The sequence below is a fragment of the Palaemon carinicauda genome, chromosome 24, assembly GCF_036898095.1.
Source record: "Palaemon carinicauda isolate YSFRI2023 chromosome 24, ASM3689809v2, whole genome shotgun sequence".
Taxonomy (NCBI): domain Eukaryota; kingdom Metazoa; phylum Arthropoda; class Malacostraca; order Decapoda; family Palaemonidae; genus Palaemon; species Palaemon carinicauda.
The window spans coordinates 70795311-70817712 of NC_090748.1; the positions used below are offsets into that span (position 1 = coordinate 70795311).

A 22402-nucleotide genomic window follows, 5' to 3' on the forward strand; every position below is an offset into this window, starting at 1 on the left:
ACTTCATCGTGAAGTTTGTCTCGACAATGAACACATTGAGCGCACTTGCCTCTTACGTACTCCTGCAGTGAACATGGCTGCCAGATCATTGGAGCCATCCCTGAGGGACTTGTTCCTGCAGAGAACGTGGCTGTCAGATCATTGGAGCCATCCCTGAAAGCCTTGTTTATGCATGACATAATTGTACAGCAAAACTTCAAACGCTCGAAAAAAAACTCCTAACAGGAGATGGTCTAGCTCTGAAGTCGACCATAAAATCTTGGAGCGTCTCATGGCCAGGCGCCAGGGAGAGTCTATGAGGTTTGAGAAGTCTATCTGGGCAGAGGCAGGAACTCCCAAGCCGAGAACTTCTCCCGTGTCATATCAGACTCTCGCTCTATAAGCCAGCTTAAAAGTAGGGAAAGCAAAGGCTGTCTCCCCCAAACTCCTCCTGGTGATTAACCAGTCGCCTAGCAAACGTAAAGCTCTCTTAGAAGAGCGAGAGAGCACTAGCTTATAAAACAACGGCTTCGAGAGTAGCTAGGCCTAGTGTAAACTCTGACGTTTAGGCGAACGAGGAGCAGCAGTTACAAAAAGATCCGGACAAAGATCCTTAAAAATCAGCATGATTTATTTAAAGTCCATAGAGGGCTGAGCAGCTTTAGGCTCCTCTCCGTCTGACAGAGTCCTCAAGGGAATATCAGTAGGAGGGGGATCAGCAACTTCCTCATCTGAAGGAACCTTGTCCGACAATAGCCGAGTCTCAAGCAAGGGAGAGACCTGCCGTGGTGGCAATGCTTGACAAGCAGAGTCCACACGCAAAGGAGCAACAGTAGCAGTCAAGGACGCTATGTCATGTAACTGCTTAAAGGACTGACCAGTAACAACAACAGGTGCGGGAGGACGTTCGACGTCAACTCGAGACTGCCTTGACTGCTTAGACTGAGCAGTCAAAACAACTCTTGAATGCGGTGCTTGACGCTCAACGTCAAAACAAGTCAACTATGCTGGTTGGCGAATGTCCTGAACGTCAACAAGAGCAAGCGGCAGCGGCTGAACGTCCACAAGCGGCTGAGAGTCAACACGGGACTGCATCGAGTGAGGCTCTACAAAACACGATTGACGTGACTTTGTAACGTAAATGTCAACAGGACGAGCAAAGGCTCGTTTGGGCGGCTGACGGCCAAGATCTCGATCAGCTAAGCGGCGAGGATCATCGTGAACCTGCTCAACAGAATAGTCCTCCATAAGAGAGGCAAGCTTATTCTGCATGTCTTGCCGTACAACCCATTTAGGATCAACGGGAATGGTTGCGGTAAGAGACGAGGGTAACGTCTGTGACTGCAAAACCTTGCCTACAATAAGACTCTCGGAGCCTGTGTTACGCTTTTGTTTAGGCGGCAAGCAGTCTTCCGATGACTGCATAGGGTCAGAGCTGTCCTAAAGGACTGACTTTCGCTTAAAGGGCCTCGAAACCTTGTTCACGGTTTCTTATGCGAAAAGCCTTCGGATGACGAGGAGAAAATCGTCTCGCTCGTCTTATGGTAGGGGCGGTGTTGATGAGACACGCCTGAAACCATAGAGGGAACGTCTGTTCGCTGATCAAGTCCTCTCGAACCCATAAGTCGTACGACATTACTTCTCCCCTGGGCTTGGGAGCTTGCAAGAGGTCTCGGACTAGGCGAACGACAGGCACGAACAGACGAACCCTCGGTCGCAACACTGATAACACTTTGCGCAATTATCACTTTATCACTACGATTTTCTGTTTTGCACTTACTTCACTGAAATCGAATTTTACAACAATTCACATTAGGTATGAATAAAACTGATTTCTACCTAAAGCACGCAATTCTACCCTCATCAAAAGGTTATAATTGCGAAATCAGTCGTATAATGTAAGCACATTAATACAAGCAAAAAACAGTAAACATATATTAAGATAAAAAGATCAGTGGCTGGGAAGGAGACTAAACACTAGTTCAATCAAAACTACGTTTTCAATCTCTCACCGTACAGTGCCTTGGGACGAGAATAAAAACTAAAAACGTTTTATCCTTTCTCCCCGTACAGAGACTAGGGACGAGAGTAAAAAACTGACTCGAGAACAACGTTACTCGCTTGGGACGAGAATAAAGATCGGAACGTTTTCTCTTCCCCTCTCTCTCTCTCTCTCTCTCTCTCTTGATTTCGCACCGAAGAGAAGAGCCCACTTACCTTTCGTCAATAAACAGGTTATTTGACCAAAGGAAAAAACTGAAAGGTTTTTCAATTAACAAGTTCCTTTAAAATAGTATTTAAAACATTTAAGTTTGAAAGAAGAATGAACAAAACGTCAGAATCGATTTACTCTTTCTGCAAAGTGAAACCGTGATTCTCTCTCTCTCTATCGTAACGATAGAGCGCAAACTGTGTAGCATAAATAAACTAAACGTTAGTTCATCTTTGAAACAGTACGAAGACCATTCAAAGAAAATCTTTCATAAAATATCTACTAAAAAATATTCATTTAATAAGTTTTAAATCATTTGCTCTGTAAAAGTTATTTACGATTGAAAGGGCTCAACGTTGTTTAACTTCGGTTTTCAAGTTAGGACCGCCTACTCTCGGATTAGAGGAGGAATAGGAAAGGTCGCATATAAACAAATCATTAAAATTTATCTTGATGTTTATTATAAATGGAAAGCTAATCGAAGAGGCCTAATAAAGGCGGTTGAGATATAATTAACTTGATAAGATAATTGCTAAAAGCCTAAAACACACTTCCGTACTAAGGGAAGGGTCGGCCATTTAAAAGTCAAAGAAAGTCCAAAAAACAATCCAAAGTCATCAAAAAATTAAATCTATCCATAAACGAGTTCAAGATTTAAGTTGAAGATAAAACACCTGCACTGCGAAAGCTCAAACCAAAAGGAAGTACTTCACCAAATATGTTGAGAAAACTCCAGGTTATACAGCGAGTATTGATACGTCTTGTCGTTAAGGCCGACAGAGAAAAATTGGGTCTGTTTACATGTATATGCAGTATCTGGCCGATAGTTGGCGCTAGTGGGCACGCCCGCAGCCTTCATAGCGATCGCTCGCGAGTTTTTGTGTGTTTTTTCTGTCGAGCCGCCAGAGGCTCAGCTATTATATATTCACCGGCTAAGTTAAATATTTAAAATCTAATCTCACAATCTCCACTGGCCATATTGGTTTTGGCTAATTGTTAATGGCCGGATGCCTTTCCTGCTGCCAACCCTCCGCATTTACCCGAGCTTGGGACCGGCACCAAGTTGATGCTGGCTTGCCCCCCTCAGGGCCTGGGTTGGAGGGACTCTCCCTCGAAAGGGAGAGTTCCAACACCTGGAGGCAAACCTCCAGGCAGCAATCACTGCATCCCCTCATCGAGCTCTATTTCAAATTGAAGGTTGACGTCGAGTGTTGCCTGAGAATGAAGCCAAAACTTATTCTCTGGATTTCCCTGGAAAAGGTTACCCAAAGAACGACACCAGCGCAATGAATAGAAATGTACTAATCCAATTCCCGCCAGAGGAATCCCCCAAAGAGGATACTGAACAGGTGAAGGAAGTCTTTCCAGCGTACGGGAAAAGGAGATGAACATCTGCTGCTGTTGGCAATTCTCCCCGCAAGCAGGAAGATTGCAGAACAGTGGCTGGTTGAGGGATCGTCCCTCAAGAGGGAAAATTACAAAACATGGACACAAACCTCCGGGTAGAACTCTCTGCTTCCTTTCAACGAGCCCTAGCTCAAATTGAAAGTCGAAATTGTGTTGCCTGAGAAACGAAGCCGAAGGTTGTACAGTATCTAGGATTCTAAACTACCACTACTCTGGTGGTACGAGAATGCAGCAGGCACAGGCGAAGACGGTGGAGACTGGCAAAATCCTCAGACTTTGCACTCCTAACGTTGACTGGTGGTGAGGAAAAACAAAAGAGAGGACGGAAAACGTGTCCCCCGAGAGGCATTGCAACAAGCTAAAGATTGAGCACTTCCTTCACCAGCTGTTATTGCCGAACGAAGAAGTGTCATCAAAAGAGCTGAAGAAAAGTTAGATTAATAAATTTTATTTAAATTTAAATAGCTGAAGATCCACTTGGGAAAACAACTTAACCGGAGGGCGGGAAAGGTGTTCCCCGAGAGGCACAAGATCGGCTGCTGCCCACGTAACGAGGGAGAGTGGCGTCGTCAGCCAAGAGGAATAAGAAAAAAGTCCAGCTCTGGGTAGGCTGCAAATGGTCTTCCCCTGATAAACTCGCTGGTAGCAAGCGACGTAACATCTGAATGGAGGAGTGTTGACACAAAACGACTCCCCTAATGCTGAGGCCGGGTCCCTGCAATCAGAGAAGCAGAGGAGGCCACCAGCCTATGGTTTGTCCGGTATCAAAGGTGAAGAGACTGTAAAAGAAGGTTTCTGCGCCCTCGAGAATGCAGCACTAAGCTGACACGGAAAACAGTAACATGCACGCTGTAATGATAAAAAGATGTTCATATATATATATATATATATATATATATATATATATATATATATATATATATATATATAAGAACATCACAAGAATGTTTGTAAACAGTATATATAAAAAAATCACAAGAATATTTAAATATATATAAAAATTTAGTTTTTATGATAAAACAAAGTTTTATGAACACTTACCTGGCAGTTATATATTTATAGCGATAAGTCCCTGACTTTCAGCAGAATTTTTCAAAAATCGTGGCAACCGCCTTGTGGTGGTTGTGCGGTTAGGTGTTTAACAACCCTTACAAAGTGGTACTTAGAATCGAATTCCTGTTTTCTGTTCTTTAAATCATCTATTCCCGACCTGTCTCCTGAGGGGATGTGGGTGGGCCTTAGAATATAAATATATATATATATATATATATATATATATATATATATATATATATATATATATATATATATATATACACACAGTAGGGTCCCGAATTATGCGTGTTCGAATTATACGATTCCCCTTTAATGCGACCTCTATTTTTCAAAAATAAATTTTCTGTATCTGCGAAACTGTTCAAAGTTTGCGAGTCAAGCACTATAAAATGTATCAAATCTATTGTCTTTCTAAGCATATTGGTAGCCCTAAATACGGTGATTTATAATAAATTTTACGAAACAATATTAACATTACATCTTATTAACATAATTTCATAGTGAATAGCCTATTTAAGGATAAAATTCCACATCAACAATGAAATCAACTGTTAACTGTGCGAGTCCAGCTGAAAAAATGTAAACAGAATTGTGGTTACGTTCTCGGCAATCATTATCTTTCTCCAACCTTATGATAATTGTAATGGTAGTGTTAATGATGGTATATTAAAGCATTAATTTTGTTTAATACAGTATATATAAAAGCCTTATTTTTCCCTCCGGGCGTTCAAGGTTTTCACGAGTAGACTGTGTTCGTTTATCGGCAATGAATAGCCTAAACTACGGTAACGAGTCGGCAATATTTTGTCATATTTTAAACAGTACACATTTGATTTGCAAAGATTAGTTTTGTAGAGTAGACGGTAAAATAAAAATCTCTCTCGATAGAGAGAGAGAGAGAGAGAAATTTGATGGCAGAAATCCTCTCTCTCCCTCTCTCTCTCTCTCTCTCTCTCGAATTTCTGCCATCAAATCTCTCTCTCTCTCTCTCTCTCTCTCTCTCTCTCTCTCTCTCTCTCTCCGTAAGAAATAAAACCCTAGTTAACATATGGCAACTTGAGTTTAAGAATGAAATTAACATGACAATTGTTAGTTGTGACGATCAATTCCTCGCTTCAGGAGGTACACGAAACAAAAACACGGCACTCGATTACAACAGCTGATCTCTCTCTCTCTCTCTCTCTCTCTCTCTCTCTCTCTCTCTCTCTCTCTCTCTCTCTCTCTCTCTCTCTCTCTCTCTCTCTCTCTCTTGTGTTATACAATACTTACAAATAGATGAAGAAACCAAAATCGGTTTTCTTAAAATGTCAATTAAATACAAAACAAAAAAATTATACCGTGTATACATCCATTTCAATCATAGCTTAAAAAACGGTATCCGATTTCGTCAGCAAACCACTATTTTTTAAGAAACATCATTTTATTCCAGAAAATTTTTATTACTCTTTAAATAGTCAATTGCGCTATAATAAAACATGTACTTGGGTTTTCAAATTTCGGGTGTGTTTTAAAAATCGAGTATTGCAGACTTCTTTTTGTTTTACTCCTCAGTCCACTGTGTCTCTATTGGGGAGGAAGGGAGGGTCCTTTAATTTATAATCACCGGGTAAGTATATTCAAAAATTTATTTTATTATCAAAATAACATTTTTCAATATTTAACTTAGCCGGTGATTATAATAGCTGATTCACACCCAGGGGGGTGGGTAGAGACCAGCAAAATATGTTTACATCATATGAGCTAAGAATTTTTATTTCATTTTAGAAGTTATCAAAATAACTAAACAAAATAAATAGGTACCTGGTAAGGAAGTCGACTTGAACAATTACTCTGCCTTTTTAAGTACGTCTTCCTTACGGAGCCTCGCGATCCTCTAAGGATGCTGAGCGACCCCTAGGAGCTGAAGTATCAAGGGTTGCAACCCATACAACAGGACCTCATCAAAACCTTTAATCTAGGCGCTTCTCAAGAAATGACTTTGACCACCCGCCAAATCAACTAGGATGCGAAAGACTTCTTAGCCTTCCGGACAACCCAAAAACAACAATAAAAACATTTCAAGAGAAAGATTAAAAAGGTTATGGAATTAGGGAATTGTAGTGGTTGAGCCCTCACCCACTACTGCACTCGTTGCTACGAATGGTCCCAGAGTGTAGCAGTTCTCGTAAAGAGACTGGACATCCTTAAGATAAAAAGACGCGAACACTGACTTGCTTTTCCAATAGGTTGCGTCGATTATACTTCGCAGAGATCTATTTTGTTTAAAGGCCACGGAAGTTGCGACAGCTCTAACTTCGTGTGTCCTTACCTTCAGCAAAGCTTGGTCTTCCTTATTCAGATGGGAATGAGCTTCTCGTATTAACAGTCTGATAAAATAGGATAAAGCATTCTTTGACATAGGCAAAGATGGTTTCTTAACTGAACACCATAAAGCTTCAGACGGGCCTCGTAAAGGTTTAGTTCGTTTTAAATAGAACTTAAGAGCTCTTACAGGGCATAAGACTCTTTCTAGTTCATTTCCAACCATACGATAAGCTTGGAATATCGAACGATTTTGGCCAAGGTCGAGAAGGCAGCTCGTTTTTGGCTAGAAAACCAAGTTGTAGAGAACATGTAGCCGTTTCAGATGAGAATCCGATGTTCTTGCTGAAGGCATGAATCTCACTGACTCTTTTAGCTGTGGCTAAGCATACCAGGAAAAGAGTCTTTAAGGTGAGATCTTTCAGGGAGGCTGATTGTAGCGGCTCGAACCTGTCTGACATAAGGAATCTTAGTACCACGTCTAAATTCCAACCAGGTGTAACCAAACGACGCTCCTTCGTGGTCTCAAAAGACTTAATGAGGTCCTTTAGATCTTTATTGTTGGAAAGATCTAAGCCTCTGTGACGGAAGACTGATGCCAACATGCTTCTGTAACCCTTGATAGTGGGAGCTGAAAGAGATCGTTCTTTCCTCAGATATAAGAGGAAGTCAGCTATTTGAGTTACAGAGGTACTGGTCGAGGATACGGATACTGACTTGCACCAGTTTCGGAAGATTTCCCACTTCGATTGGTAGACTCTAAGGGTGGATGTTCTCCTTGCTCTAGCAATCGCTCTGGCTGCCTCCTTCGAAAAGCCTCTAGCTCTCGAGAGTCTTTCGATAGTCTGAAGGCAGTCAGACGAAGAGCGTGGAGGCCTTGGTGTACCTTCTTTACGTGTGGCTGACGTAGAAGGTCCATCCTTAGGGGAAGTGTTCTGGGAACGTCTACTAGCCATCGAAGTACCTCGGTGAACCAATCTCTCGCGGGCCAGAGGGGAGCAACTAGCGTCAACCTTGTCCCTTCGTGAGAGGCGAACTTCTGCAGTAGCTTGTTGACAATCTTGAACGGAGGGAATGCATATAGATCTAGATGTGACCAATCTAGGAGAAAGGCATCTATATGAACTGCTGCTGGGTCCGGGATTGGTGAGCAAAATATTGGGAGCCTCTTGGTCATCGAGGTTGCGAAGAGATCTATGGTTGGCTGGCCCCAGGTGGCCCAAAGTTTCTTGCATACATCCTTGTGGAGGGTCCATTCTGTTGGAATTATTTGTCCCTTCCGACTGAGACAATCTGCCATGACATTCAAGTTGCCTTGGATGAACCTCGTTACTAGTGATATGTTTAGACCTTTTGACCAGGTGAGGAGGTCCCTTGCGATCTCGTACAACGTCAGAGAGTAGGTCCCTCCTTGCTTGGAGATGTACGCCAAAGCCGTGGTGTTGTCCGAGTTCACCTCCACCACTTTGCCTTGAAGGAGAGACCTGAAGCTTTTCCAGGCCAGACGTACTGCCAGTAGCTCCTTGCAGTTGAAATGCATTGTCCTTTGACTCGAGTTCCATATTCCCGAGCATTCCCGACCGTCTAATGTCGCACCCCAGCCTACGTCCGATGCGTCCGAGAAGAGAACGTGGTTGGGAGTCTGAACAGCCAGGGGAAGACCCTCTCTTAGGTTGATATTGTCCTTTCACCAAGTCAGACAAGACTTTATCTTTTCGGAAACCGGGATCGAGACCGCTTCTAGCGTCTTGTCCTTTTTCCAGTGAAAAGCTAGATGGTATTGAAGAGGACGGAGGTGTAGTCTTCCTAGTGACACAAATTGATCCACGGATGACAGCGTCCCTACCAGACTCATCCACAGTCTGACTGAGCAGCGTTCCTTCTTCAGCATCTTCTGGATGGATAGCAGGGCTGGGGGCTGATCGTCTTGTTGTTCAGCAACGTCCTCATCAGAGGGTTCCTCATCCGAAACTGATGAGGAAACGGCAACGGAGTGGGCAACGTCTGGCTCGCTGAATCCGGTCGCACTGGTGGATGCGTGACGGAGCCGGACGCAATATCATGGAACTGCTGCACAGTCTGTGAACTGTCAACAACCATGGGTGCGCGAGGAAGCACAGCGTCAACCCGAGACTGTCTAGACCGTCTGGGTTGTGCAGTCAACACCCTACTGGGTTGCTGAGGTTGACGCACTGCGTCAAAACAAGTCACCTCTGCTGGTTGTTGAACGTCCTGAACGTCAACAACCACCTCCGAGCGTCGCTTAACGTCAACGTGCGGCTGGCAACCCACACTGGGTCGCATCGGTGGAGGAACCACCTCAACTGGCAGACGCGAGTAGGTTACCTCAGCGTCAACAGGGCGCACAACCGACCGGTTGGAAGGTTGTTGGCCAGAAGGTTCTTCTCCGCATTTAAGTCCTCTATCAAGGACGCAAGCTTGGACTGCATGTCTTGCAGCAAAGCCCATTTAGGGTCTACGGGAGCAGGTGTGGCAACAGACGGGGTTAGCGACTGAGGCGGAACCGTTTACCATCCCTGAAAGCCTTGTTATGCGTGACATAATAGTACAGCAAAACTTCAAAGGCTCGACAACAGCTGTGAAGTTGACCTGTAAACAACTTGGAGCGTCTCCTGGCTAGGCGCCAGGGAGAGTCTACCAGAATTGAGAAGTCTATCTGGGCAGAGGCATGAACTCCCAAGCCGAGAACTTCTCTCGTGTCATATCAGACTCTCGCTCTATAAACCAGTTTAAAAGAAGAGAAAGCAAAGGCTGTATCCCCCAAAACTCCTCCTGGTGAAAAACCAGTCGCCTAGCCAACGTAACGCTCTCTAGGAGAGCGAGAGAGCACTAGCTTAAAAACAACGGCTTCGAAGTAGCTAGGCCTAGTGTAAGCTCTGACGTTTAGGCGAACGAGGAGCAGCAGTTACAAAAAGATCCGGACGAAGATCCTTAAAAAAAATCATCATGATTTAATTAAAGTCCATAGGAGGCTAAGCAGCTTTAGGCTCCTCTCCATCTGACAGAGTCCTCAAGGGAATATCAGTAGGAGGGAGAACAGCAACTTCCTCATCTACAGGAACCTTGTCCGATAAAAGCTGAGTCTCTCACTGGTGCATTAGTAGCGGACCAGAACGCAACGTCATGTAACTGCTTGACAGTCTGTGAACTGTCAACAACTGAACTGTCAACCACAACAGGTGCGTGAGGACGCACAGCGTCCACTCGAGACTGCTTTGACTGCCTAGACACAGCAGTCAAAACAACTCTAGAATGCGGAGGTTGACTCACAGCGTCAAAACAAGTCAACTCCGATTGTTAGTGAACGTCTTGAACGTCAACAGGAGCATCAGCCAGTGGCCTAACGTCCAAATGCGGCTGAAAAACCACACGAGACTGCATCGAGTGTGGTTCTAAACCACCTGACTGACGTGACTAAGCTACGCCAACGTCAACAGTAAGCACAAAGGAACGTTAGGTTGGCTGAAAGCCAGGATATCGATGAGATAAACGGCTAGACTCAACGGACTAATCGGCAGAATAGTCTTCCATAAGGGAGGCAAGCATATACTGCATGTTTTGCCATACAACCCCTTAAGGATCAACGGAAATGGTTGTGGTAATAGACGAGGGTAACGTCTGTGACCGCAACACTTTGCCTACAAAAAAAGACTCTCGGAGTCTGTGTTACGCTTTTGTTAGGCGGCGAGCAGTTATCCGATGACTGCATAGGGTCAGAGCTGTCCTAATGGCTGTAACCAGGACGCTGGACCTGTCCTGAAAGGACTGACTTTCGCTTAAGGGCTTCGAAACCTTGTGACAGGTTTCTTATGCGAAAAGCCGACGGATGGCGAGGAGAAACAACGTCTCTCTCGTCTTATGGTAGGGGAGATCTTGGTAAGATTTCAAATAAAAAGTTCCTTTAAATTAGAATTTAAAACATTTAAGCTAAGAATGAACAAAACGTCAGAATCGATTTACTCTTACTGCAAAGTGAAACCGTGATACACTCTCTCTCTATCGTAACGATAGAGCGCATGTTGAACGTCCTGAACGTCAACAACTGCGTAGCATAAAAAACTAAACGTTAGTTCATCTTTGAAAACAGTACGAAGAATATCAAAGAAATTCTTTCATAAAATATTACATTTAAAAAGTTTTAAATCCTTAGCTCTTTAAAAGCTAATTACGATATAAAGGGCTCAACGTTGATTAACTTCGGTTTCCAAGTTAGGACCGCCTACTCTCAGGAAAGGTCTATATAAACAAAGCATTAAAATTTATTTTTATATGTTTATAAAAAAATGGAAAGTTAATCGAAGAGGCCTAATAAAGGCGGAGAGATATAAAATATATAGAGGAAAATCTATAACGTGATAAGATAATTACTAAAAGCCTAAACACACTTCCGTCTAAGGGAAGGGTCGGCCATTTAAAAGTGAAAGAAAGTCCATACTCTCTTTGTCACCATAATTAAATCTATCCAAAACGAGTTCAAGTTTTAAGATGAAGATAAAACACCTGCATAGCGAAAGCTCAAAACTAGAATAGTGTACTTCACCAAATAGTTGTGAAAACAAATCCAGTTAGCAACAGCGAATTAGTAGGTCTTGCCGGTAGCCCGACAGAGAGAAAATTGAGTTCTTTGTTTACAATGAGTACTGGGTATCTGAACGACAGATGGCGCTGTTGAGTACACCCCCTACCTGTGTAGCGATCGCTGGCGAATTTTTCCGTAGAGTTTTTCTGTCGAGCAACAGAGTTGCAGCTATTATAATCACCGGCTAAGTTAAATATTGAAAACTATATTTACTGTTTAGTACATTTAAAACCATCTCTCTCTCTGTCACATCGAACGTAATAGCGGTGACAAGTTTCTCGATAGTCTGAAGGCAGTCAGTTTGAGAGCGAGGGGGTTTGTCTGAGTTGACCTCCACAATCTTCCCTGACATCGAGTCTTTGAAGGCCTTTAGCCCTAGAAGAATGGCAATCAGCTCCTTGTTGTTGATGTGCCATCCCAACTGACTTTCTTACCAAGAGCCTGAGACCTCCCTGCTTCCTAGTGTTGCTCCCCAACCTGACTCCGACGCATCTGAAAACAACACTAGGTCTGGGTTCTTCTTGTTCAGGGAAATCCCTTCCCCCAACAAGGCTGGATCCAGCCACCACTTCAAATGATCCTTGACCTCTGCTGGAATAGGGAAGGAAAAGGAGTCTTTCTGTTCCACATCTTTGAAAGAAAGTGCTGTAGAGGCCTTAGATGGACTCTCCCTAGTGAGACAAACTGCTCGAGAGAGGAGAGAGTTCCCAGCAAACTCATGCACTCCTTCGCTGAGCACCTCTTCTTGTACAGGAAACTTTGGACCTTCTCGAGACACTTGGTCTGTCTTACCTGAGAGGGAGAAGCCCGAAAAAGAACTAAATTCAGAACTATCCCCAAATAGAGAATAGTCTGATTCGGGTTGGTCTGAGACTTCTCCCTGTTGATGACCAGGCCTAGATCTTGAGCCATCATAAAAGTCTTTCGTAGATCCTCCAGACATCTCTCCTTCGATCATGAACGTATCAGCCAATCGTTCAGATAAAAAGATACCCTTATCCCCTCTTGATGCAGCCAGCCTGCCACATTCGCCATGATCCTTTGTGAAGACTTGAGGAGCCGTGCTGAGACCAAAGCAAAGTGCTCTGAACTGAAAGCACTTGCCCTGGATTACAAATCTCAGGTACTTCCTTGAAGTCGGATGGATGGGGACGTGAAAATACGCGTCCTGCAAATCGAGGGACACCATCCATCCCCTGGATATACTGATGCCAGCACAGACTGAGTCGTCTCCATGGAGAACTTCGTCTTCTCCACGAAGACATTCAGAGAGCTGACATCCAGGACAGGTCTCCATCCACCCGAGTTCTTGGGCACTAGAAACAGGCGATTGTAAAAGCCCGGGAAGGATAGGTCCCGAACCGGTTCTATCGCTCCCTAGTCCAGCATTTGGTCGACTAGATCCAGGAGAACCTTCTGTTTCCCCGGATCTGTGTACTGAGCTACTAAGGCTAGCGGAGTATCTGAGAGAGGAGGCTTCTTCAGAAGGGGGATCTTGTATCCTTCCTTGATGACTGAAAGGGACCAGGTGTCCGCCCCTCTTCTCTTCCAAGACTGCCAAAAACGTGACAGTTTTGCGCATATTGTCTGGAGGAGTTCAATTTCATTTTTTGGAGCGAGCTCCTGACTCTTGCCTTCTTCTTCTAAAGTCAGGTCTTGAAGTGGTCCTGCCTCAAAAGGGCTGCTGGAATTTCTTTTCCTCCCGCTTCGAAGTCAAAGGAGCGGCTGTCAAGGGCTTACGAGCTGAGCGTGCTAAAAGGTCTTGGGTGGCCTTTTAGGCCAGAGAAAGAGTAATGTCTCTCACAAGGGCCTCAGGAAAAAGGTGTTGCAACAGGGGGGCGTAAAGAAGCTCAGACTTATGTGTAACGGTTAGGGCCCTCTTCTTCAAGATTCCTGCTGAAAACAGCGAAGCCAACTCATTAGCCCCATCTCTTAGGGCTTTGTCCATACAGGACATAATACTGGTAAGATCTTGAGTTCCTTCCATCTGCTCAGTCTTCCTGGCTAGAGTCCCCAGCGACCAGTCCAAAAAGCTAAACACCTCAAAAGCTCTAAAAATGCTTTTGATGAGGTGGTCCAGCTCCGACATCGACCACATAACCTTGGCCGAGTTGAGAGCATGCCTTCTAGCCGAGTCCACGATGCCAGAGAAGTCACCCTTGGAGGAGGCAGGAACTCCCAGATCCAGAGGTTCCCCAGTCTCATACCACATGCCAGCCTTCGAAACAAGACGAGCTGGTGGAAACGAGAAGGAAGTCTTAACCGCTTGCCTCCGTTCCTTCATCCAATCATCAATCTTCGCAAGCGCCTTCCTAGCAGAAATGGAAAGCTTCATCTTGATGAAGGCCGACTGTTTCTTGGCCTTCTTCCTGCTAAATTGAGATTGAGGAGATGGCGGAGCAGCAGGTTGGAACTCCTCCCCATAAAGTTCAAGGAGGGAACGAGAGAGAACCTTGTAATCGCCAGCAGCGTCAGCAGGTTTGCCTTCGTCATCAGAGACCTCTTCGAGATCCTGATCCACCTCTAAAACATCCTTCGTTCGAGAAGAAGGTTCCCTAGAATACGACAAAGGCATATCGAAGGATTCGTCCGGAAGTAGAGGGCTGCAAGCAGCCTGACCCTGAGAACAGCTTGCGTACTGGCGCCGAGCGCTAGAAGAGTCCTTGGTGCGGTAGGAGGAAGCGTCCTGATGGAGAGAGGGGGAGGCGTCCTGACGGTGAGAGGGGGAGGCGTTCTTACGCCGAGAGCTGCTATCGTCCTGAGAAAGCAGGCTGCTATCGTCCTGGCGCCAAGAGCAAGAGGCAGAGTCACCCTGGCGTCGAGAACGAGAGGCGGTATCGTCCTGGCATCGAGAACGAGAGGCGGTATCATCCTGGAGACATGAACGAGAGGCGGTATCGTCCTGGCGTCGAGAACGAGAGGCGGTATCGTCCGGGCGGCAAGAGGAAGTTTCGTCCTGGAAACGAGAAGCAGTATCGTCCTGAGAAAGCAGGTTGCTATTGTCCTGGCGCCGAGTGCGAGAGGCAGAGTCCCCCTGGCGTCGAGAACGAGAGGCGGTATCGTCCTGGCATCGAGAACGAGAGGCGGTATCGTCCTGGCATCGAGAACGAGAGGCGGTATCGTCCTGGCATCGAGAACGAGAGGCGGTATCGTCCTGGCATCGAGAACAAGAGGCGGTATCGTCCTGGAGACATGAACGAGGCGGTATCGTCCTGGCGTCGAGAGAGAGAGGTGGAATCGTCCTGGCGCCGAGCAGAAGAGGAGGCAGAGCGGTGTCGTGTCTTCAAAGAAGCGAGCAAGGGTTCCTTAGGAGAGGAACTCCGTTCCCTCTAAGAAGCTAACTTCTTGATTGGCAAAGAGTCGTCTTTACGTCTGTCGGACTGGGCGTGAGGGCGGCTAAACGCTTGAACCAATGAAAAAAGTTGTTCCTGCATAACAGACATGAAAGACTTAGCTACTTCTGCTGGGTCTTGCGGTCCCGAAGGAGAGGGCTGACGAATAATGCTCGTGGAAGGAGAAGGATCTTCGGCCGCTCTTTCTTGACTTGCGGACCTAGACTTCGTCCTCTTCACAGGCACGGAGTCTAAATCGTCATCTAAAGGGCAAGGTTCATAGCTACTAGAACCGGGAGAGTAAGAACGAGACAGTTCGTCGCGATTCCACCTCCTCTTCGTAGGTCTTGATGCCTCAAACTTTCATTTGCATCTGGGAGAGGGATTCGAAGAAACAATCACGTCCGACACGCCTTTTCCATGGCGGTCAAGAGCAGCCTGGGAATAGGCAACAGGACTGTCTGAGGAGACGGCTGACCGAGGGTATGTACCTCTCACCCCTTTTCGGTTGTCGACGTACCTTCTCCCTTGGTCCTGGGAGCTTGGTAGAGGTCTAGACCTAGGGTAATGATAGGTTCGGTCAGCCGCCACCTCCACTGCACTTTCACAAGCACTAAAATCACTTTCACTGGACTTACCTTTAAAGGCCGCAAGTTGTTCTTTAATGGACTTCAACTCGGCAGCCGTCCTGGCGTACCGAGGGTCATCCGCAGTTACAGATCCTGTAGAAGGGGCAGGAGTTACTATCTCAGGGGAAGGATCAACTTCCAAAGAGGAATTAATTACAGGTTCAAAGGACAAATCGACACTAAGCTCGCTAACAGACTTAGATTTAGACCTAGAAGCTCTCCTAACTCTATCGAGCTCTAGTTTACGCACATAGCGCTTCATAGCAAACCAATCCTTTTCATTCAAACTCTTACATTCCTCGCACCTGTTATCAAGTGCACATTCAAAACCCCTACAACCCAAACACACGGTGTGAGGGTCTACCAACATTTTCGGCAACCTCACCTTGCATTCCTCATTCGCACAAACACAGAAATGAAGTTTATCAATCATAATGAACAAAAGCAAACAAACACAGAAATAACAAAACACGATTGCCAAATCCCCAAATCAGTGTATTTCACCACATTGCAGACTGGTACAGCGATACAAGGAAAGCGAAGAAAAAACTCTAATGACGGACCAACGTGTTGTCGATCCGGCCGGCAGAGATGATCTGAAGAACAGAAAACGGGAATGATTCCAAGTACCACCCTGTAAAGATTGTTAACCACCTGACCGCACAACCACCACAAAGCGGGTGCCGCGATTTTTGAAAAATTCTGCCGAAAGTCAGAGACTTATAGCTATATATATATAACTGCCAGGTAAGTTCTATTCATAAAAATACAAGTAAGAAAAAAAATCTTCTTGAGAAAAGTCAGGGAGGAGAGAGAGACGAATGTCCACCCTGTCGGAGCCAAAAGAAAAAGTGATGAAACAACACAGGTAGTGTGCGAGCGGTGGCCGGCTATCCTGGCCTAGCCGCCCCCACCCAACTGGTAATAGGGTAGTTCCACCACGCTTGAAAGTCTTTATGGCTAGTTCTACCAGCTTCACTGAAAGATAATCCCTATAAATAGTGAGGGTTTGTATTTAGTGTTGGAACAAACAGAAAACACAGAATTTGGATGTGTAGGCTCTGATAACATATAAGGCAATAATAATTTTAAACGTGAAATTAGCTAAGGTTATTTTTGAGATTTGGATATGCTTTTTATTATGACATGGAAAGAATATCACTACTGATCTTGAAATATTGAGAGCTGGAGAAAAAATATTATAACAAATAACTACAGTACAGAATATGTGCATGCAAATAAAGTTTCACTATCATTTATGGGTTTGATTATAGTTACGGACAGAAAAACCTTTACTAAAAAACTGGTGTTTCCTATATAAAAACGTTGATTTTATTCGAAAATGACACTTATTTTCACTGCAAATAAAAACTTAAAAATATCTAAGAAAAAATATTCAATGGGGTTAGAGTGCGCAGCTCAGCAAGTACCGCTTGCTAGTACAAAGGAGCTTGATGTTTTTCTTTTTCCGCGAGCGAAGCGAACGCAGGGCGGAACAAAAACCATTAAACTTCTGAAAAATATCCCCATTCTTAGATGGTCTAACAGGTTTTTTTGTTTATTTGCTGTTGAAATGAAGGTCGAATTCAGTGAAAGCACATTATTTACTACAGGTAAAACTATTTTTTCTGTTCAAAATGTTGTTCCGTCCGTTAATATAATTTTACCGATTTACGATTTTCAAACCCATGTTAGGTGAGGTGCTCAGGAGGATGGTAAAGACCTGCAGGTTAAACAAGACTAGCAATTCTAGGTTAGGTTACATTATGGAAGGTTACATTAAGATTCAATTTTGTATTTCTAGTTTTTCATACTCCCCCACCAAACAACCTTAAGTTCCCACTGCATACTCCCATAACCTTATTGTAAGATTCAATGCTAAGGGTGCATGCAATGGGTTGACAGACCATCCCTATCAAACATTATTGTCAAAAACAATCATGAAAAGGATATTTTACCCCTTTTGCGCTTCTTTGTGAGTTTGTCAGTAAACTTTACTAACTTGAGGTATGCTACCCTAAAGTAACCACCATAGGGACCCTAGACTGACATTTAAGCTATATTGTCCCAAGCAAGTACATTAGCATAGCCTGTGCAACAAAGACAACAGTCAACAGATAAGGAGAGATTAAGAGCTTTGTCCAGGTACGCCTTTTATGGTGGGAACTTTAAACAAATAGGCGTACATCAAAGTAAAAAATCTAATTAAAGGTAAATATATCAGCCCTAGTGAGGTTACCATTATATCATTTGGCTAGTCTAAGCTATCTCCCAGACCATAGGACTGACGAGTCAATTTAGAGAGTGAACTTCTAGCTAAATAATTATTTAAAGGCATATCTAACTTACCATCAACTGCATGCAGAAACCCATGATACGAGATGAAGCAAATCACCACGCCCGTGGCGATGATTTTAGCAATCTTCGAATTGACATACAAATTCAACTCTTCGATCACAGGTAACTGTATCTTTGAAGAACCACTGGGTACACTATCACTGCAATTACTTCTATTCTCAGCCATTGCAAAGGTAAAATAGCAGAGTCGCTGCACCGCGACGTCAATCGCCGCTGGCAGACAGATCTACAGTGACGTTTGTTTGGGGCGACTCTCTTTCCTACACACGTAAACAAGAGGAAATTGTTTACCTCTGATCATTCTGATGATCTACAGGAAAAACAATTATGAATATAGAGTGAGTTTTGCAGTTAATAAAACAGATGATAATTGTTTGGCTGTAATTTACAGTCAGCAAAATCAAAGTTACAAGTGGCACAAAATGGTTAAAAAATAACGCCAACAAAAGGAAAACTTCACCATATTATGATACAGGTGTTGGAATTTTGAAGTACTGCACCCAAAATCGGTACAGATGGCAATGTGTATATGTGGTAATCATGTGAGATCCTGGGAACTATGCTTCATGGATTGATTAGGAGTTATCTTGCATCCTGATATGAGGGAACTATGAACTTCATGCAGGTGACTTGTGTAGCTGCAGTGACCAAGATTCTATGTTTCCGTGTGAGCTACGAGGAATAAGGAACCAATATAACTTTTGCTTTACACGGGGGCTTAGCTGTCAAATGAACAGGCAGTAATATTATTATTATTATTATTACTTACTAAGCTACAACCCTAGTTGGAAAAGCAGTATGCTATAAGCCCAGGGGCTCCAACAGGGAAAATAGCTCAGTGAGGAAAGGAAAAAAGGAAAATAAAATATTCTAAGAAGAGTAACAACAATAAATATCTCCTATATAAACTATAAAAACTTTAACAAAACAAGAGGAAGAGAAATAAGATAGGAGAGTGTGCTCGAGTATACCCTCAAGCAAGAGAACTCTAACCCAAGACAGTGAAAGGCCATGGTACAGAGGCTATGGCACTACCCAAGACTAGAGAACAGTGGTTTGATTTTGGAGTGTCCTTCTCCTAGAAGAGCTGCTTACCATAGCTAAAGAGTCTCTTCTACCCTTACCAAGAGGAAAGTGGCACTGAACAATTACAGTGCAGTAACCCCTTAGGTGATGAAGAATTGTTTGGTAATCTGTGTTGTCAGGTGTATGAGGATAGAGGAGAATATGTAAAGAATATGCCAGACTATTCAGTGTGTATGTAGGCAAAGGGAAAATGAACCGTAACCAGAGAGGAGGATATGTAACCAATTCCCGACTGCAATATCCATTACTAGTGCATTAGGCCTTTGGGTACACAGACAGACACACACACACACGCATGTATATATATATATATATATATATATATATATATATATATATATATATATATATATATATATATATATATATATATGTGTGTGTGTGTGTGTGTGTGTGTGTGTGTGTGTTTCAACTATAGAATCGTAGAAAAATACCTGTGTTGTAGACTACAGTATTATATCCCCTGTCAGTCCAGGGAAACCTTCATTTATTAGAAAACTGAACCAAATACAAAACTATGCAGTTGTCACCATGTATCCAACCTACCTAGGTTTTCTTGTTCTCCTGATTCCAAAACAAATTTGAATTTAGCATATTGCTTCCATTCTGAACATATGACCCCTCTCTCTCTCTCTCTCTCTCTCTCTCTCTCTCTCTCTCTCTCTCTCTCTCTCTCTCTCTCTCTGGCATAAAAAGTGTCTTATAATATCGCCAACACGGAAGGACCTCGGCAAGATAATTCTCATTCTACTTAGGAAAACCACCCAAAAGAAATGATTCTCTCTCTCTCTCTCTCTCTCTCTCTCTCTCTCTCTCTCTCTCTCTCTCTCTCTCTCTCTCTCTCTCTCTCTCTCTCTCTCTCTCTCTCTTTTGCAAAAGAAAAAAGTGTGGAAAATTATGGAAATAAAATGTAAGATAGAAAATGCAGAACAAAAGATTATACAATCGATAGAAAATGAAAAAAGGGACTTAGAAGAAAGGACACTTCAATATATATATATATATATATATATATATATATATATATATATATATATATATATATATATATATATATATATATATATATATAAACAAAGTACTTTACTCCTATGTAAAAAACAAAAAGATGAATAAAAGGAAATTAAAAATAGGCCCTCTAAGAATTGAAGGACGGTTAACGAATGAAAAAAAAAAAAGGAAATATGCAACATATTAGCAGAAAAATATAAGAGTGAGTTCACGCCAAGAATTACGAATGTGATTAATGAAACAGAAAGAGAAGAAAATGTTGAATATCCAACGGATATAGATATTAATGAAGCATATTTTGTCAGGGCTATAAGCGAAATTAAAAATGGATCGGCAGCCGGACCAGATGGAGTTCCAGCGATTTTGTAAAAAAAAAAAAAAAAAAAAAAAAAAAAAAAAAAAAAAAAAAAAAAAAAAAATACACACTATCGCGAAGCCGCTTGCAATACTGGTAAGACAAAGTGTAGATATGAGCGAGATATATGTTAAACATAAATTAGCTTATATAACCCCTATTTTCAAAAGTGGATTAAGATTTGAGGCAAGCAATTATGGACCTGTTAGTCTAACATCACATATTATGAAAGTGTATGAGAGGGTAATAAAAAAGAAAATAATGAATCATTTGGTTAAAAATAATTTGTTTAATAAAGGTCAACACGGTTTTGTGCCCGGAAAAAGTACACAAACCCAACTGACAGCACACTATGAAAACATATACAAAAATATGATAAATGAAAAAGGCAGATGTGATTTATCTAGATTTTGCAAAAGCCTTTGACAAGGTAGAACATAATATATTAGAGCAAAAATGAGAAAGTATAATTTTGTGGGAAAGATAGGAAAATGGGTAAAAGAATTCCTGCAAAACAAAAAACACAGTGGTTGCAAATGACGAGAAATCAGATAAAGCTCAGGTAATATCTGGCGTGCCACAAAGTACCGTATTAGCTGCTCTGTTGTTTGTTATTATGATCTCAGACATAGACTGTGATGTTAAAAACTCTGTAGTGAGAAGTTTCGCCGATGACACAAGAATAATTAGAGAAATTACTTGTGATGAAGATAGGAACTCACTACAAGAGATCTAAACAAAATATATGAATGGGCGGAGATAAATAGGATGGTATTTAACTCCGATAAATTTGAATCAATAAACTAAGGAAACAGAGAAGGAATGGTATATGCATACAAGGGACCTAATAACGAGAAAGTCACAAACAAGGAAGCAATTAAAGACCTTGATGTAATGTTAAATAGGAATATGTTATGCAACGACCAAATAGCAACATTGTTGGCTAAATGTAAAGCAAAAATGGGAATGTTATTCAGACACTTTAAAACAAGAAAAGCTGAACACATGATTATGCTTTACAAAACTTATGTACGTAGTACACTCGAGTACTGCAATGTGATATGGTACCCACGCTACCAAAAGGATATTGCACAAATAGAGAGTGTACAAAGGTCCTATACTGCTAGAATAGAAGAAGTTAAGGACCTTGACTACTGGGAAAGACTGCAATTTTTAAAACTATACAGTCTAGAAAGGAGAAGAGGACGCTATATGGAAGCAAATAGAAGGAATTATTGAAAACATCATGGAGCTAAAAATATCAGAAAGAGCAAGCCGAGATAGATTAATAGTGCCAAAAAATATACCAGGAAAACTAAGGAAGGCGCACAAGACATTAATCCACTACGCACCAGCATCGATAATGCAGCGACTATTTAATGCGCTGCCAGCTCATCTAAGAAACATATCAGGAGTGAGCGTAGATGTGTTTAAGAATAAGCTCGATAAATACCTAAGATGCATCCCAGACCATGCAAGACTGTAAGATGCAAAATACACCGGAAGATGCATTAGCAACTCTCTGGTGGATATACGAGGTGCCTCACACTGAAGGACCTGGGGGAACCCAAACATAGAATAAGGCTCTCTCTCATATGTATATGTATGTATGTATGTCTGTGTAGGCTACACCCATACGCACACACACACACACATATATATGTATATACATATATATATATATATATATATATATATATATATATATATATATATATATATATAGATAGATAGATAGATAGATAGATAGATAGCCAGACACTTGGACATTAATATATGGGGGATATACTTTGCCATTTTCTTACTATAAAATGCTTTATGGTGGTTACCAAATTCTCAAGGCGTAATTCTATTGCTTATTTAACAGCGACATTCATTTTTTTTCTTTCCAAATAACTCCAACATAAGCAAGAATCATGCATGTTTCTATATTCACATCTTGAGAAGTGAATTTGTTGAGACCACTTGGTTCGCATGGATGTAACATTTTAGGACTTCTATGACGTTTCTTGAATCGGTATAAATGGAAAAAAACCTATCACAGTCCCTATCTAGCTAATAAAATCCCGGACTGTT

The 22402-nt window shown here is 42.6% G+C and overlaps 1 protein-coding gene across 1 annotated transcript in view; it reads right to left on the minus strand.

Annotated features, from left to right (window-relative positions):
• Window positions 1-18147, minus strand: part of LOC137618146 (N-acetylneuraminate 9-O-acetyltransferase) — a 196936-nt gene extending 178789 nt beyond the window's left edge. The window contains exon 1 of the mRNA XM_068348176.1: window positions 17866-18147. Coding sequence (XP_068204277.1) covers window positions 17866-18040 — 175 coding nt within the window. The 5' untranslated portion in view covers window positions 18041-18147. The remainder of the gene's footprint in view (window positions 1-17865) is intronic.
• Between the last annotated feature and the right edge of the window lie 4255 nt (window positions 18148-22402).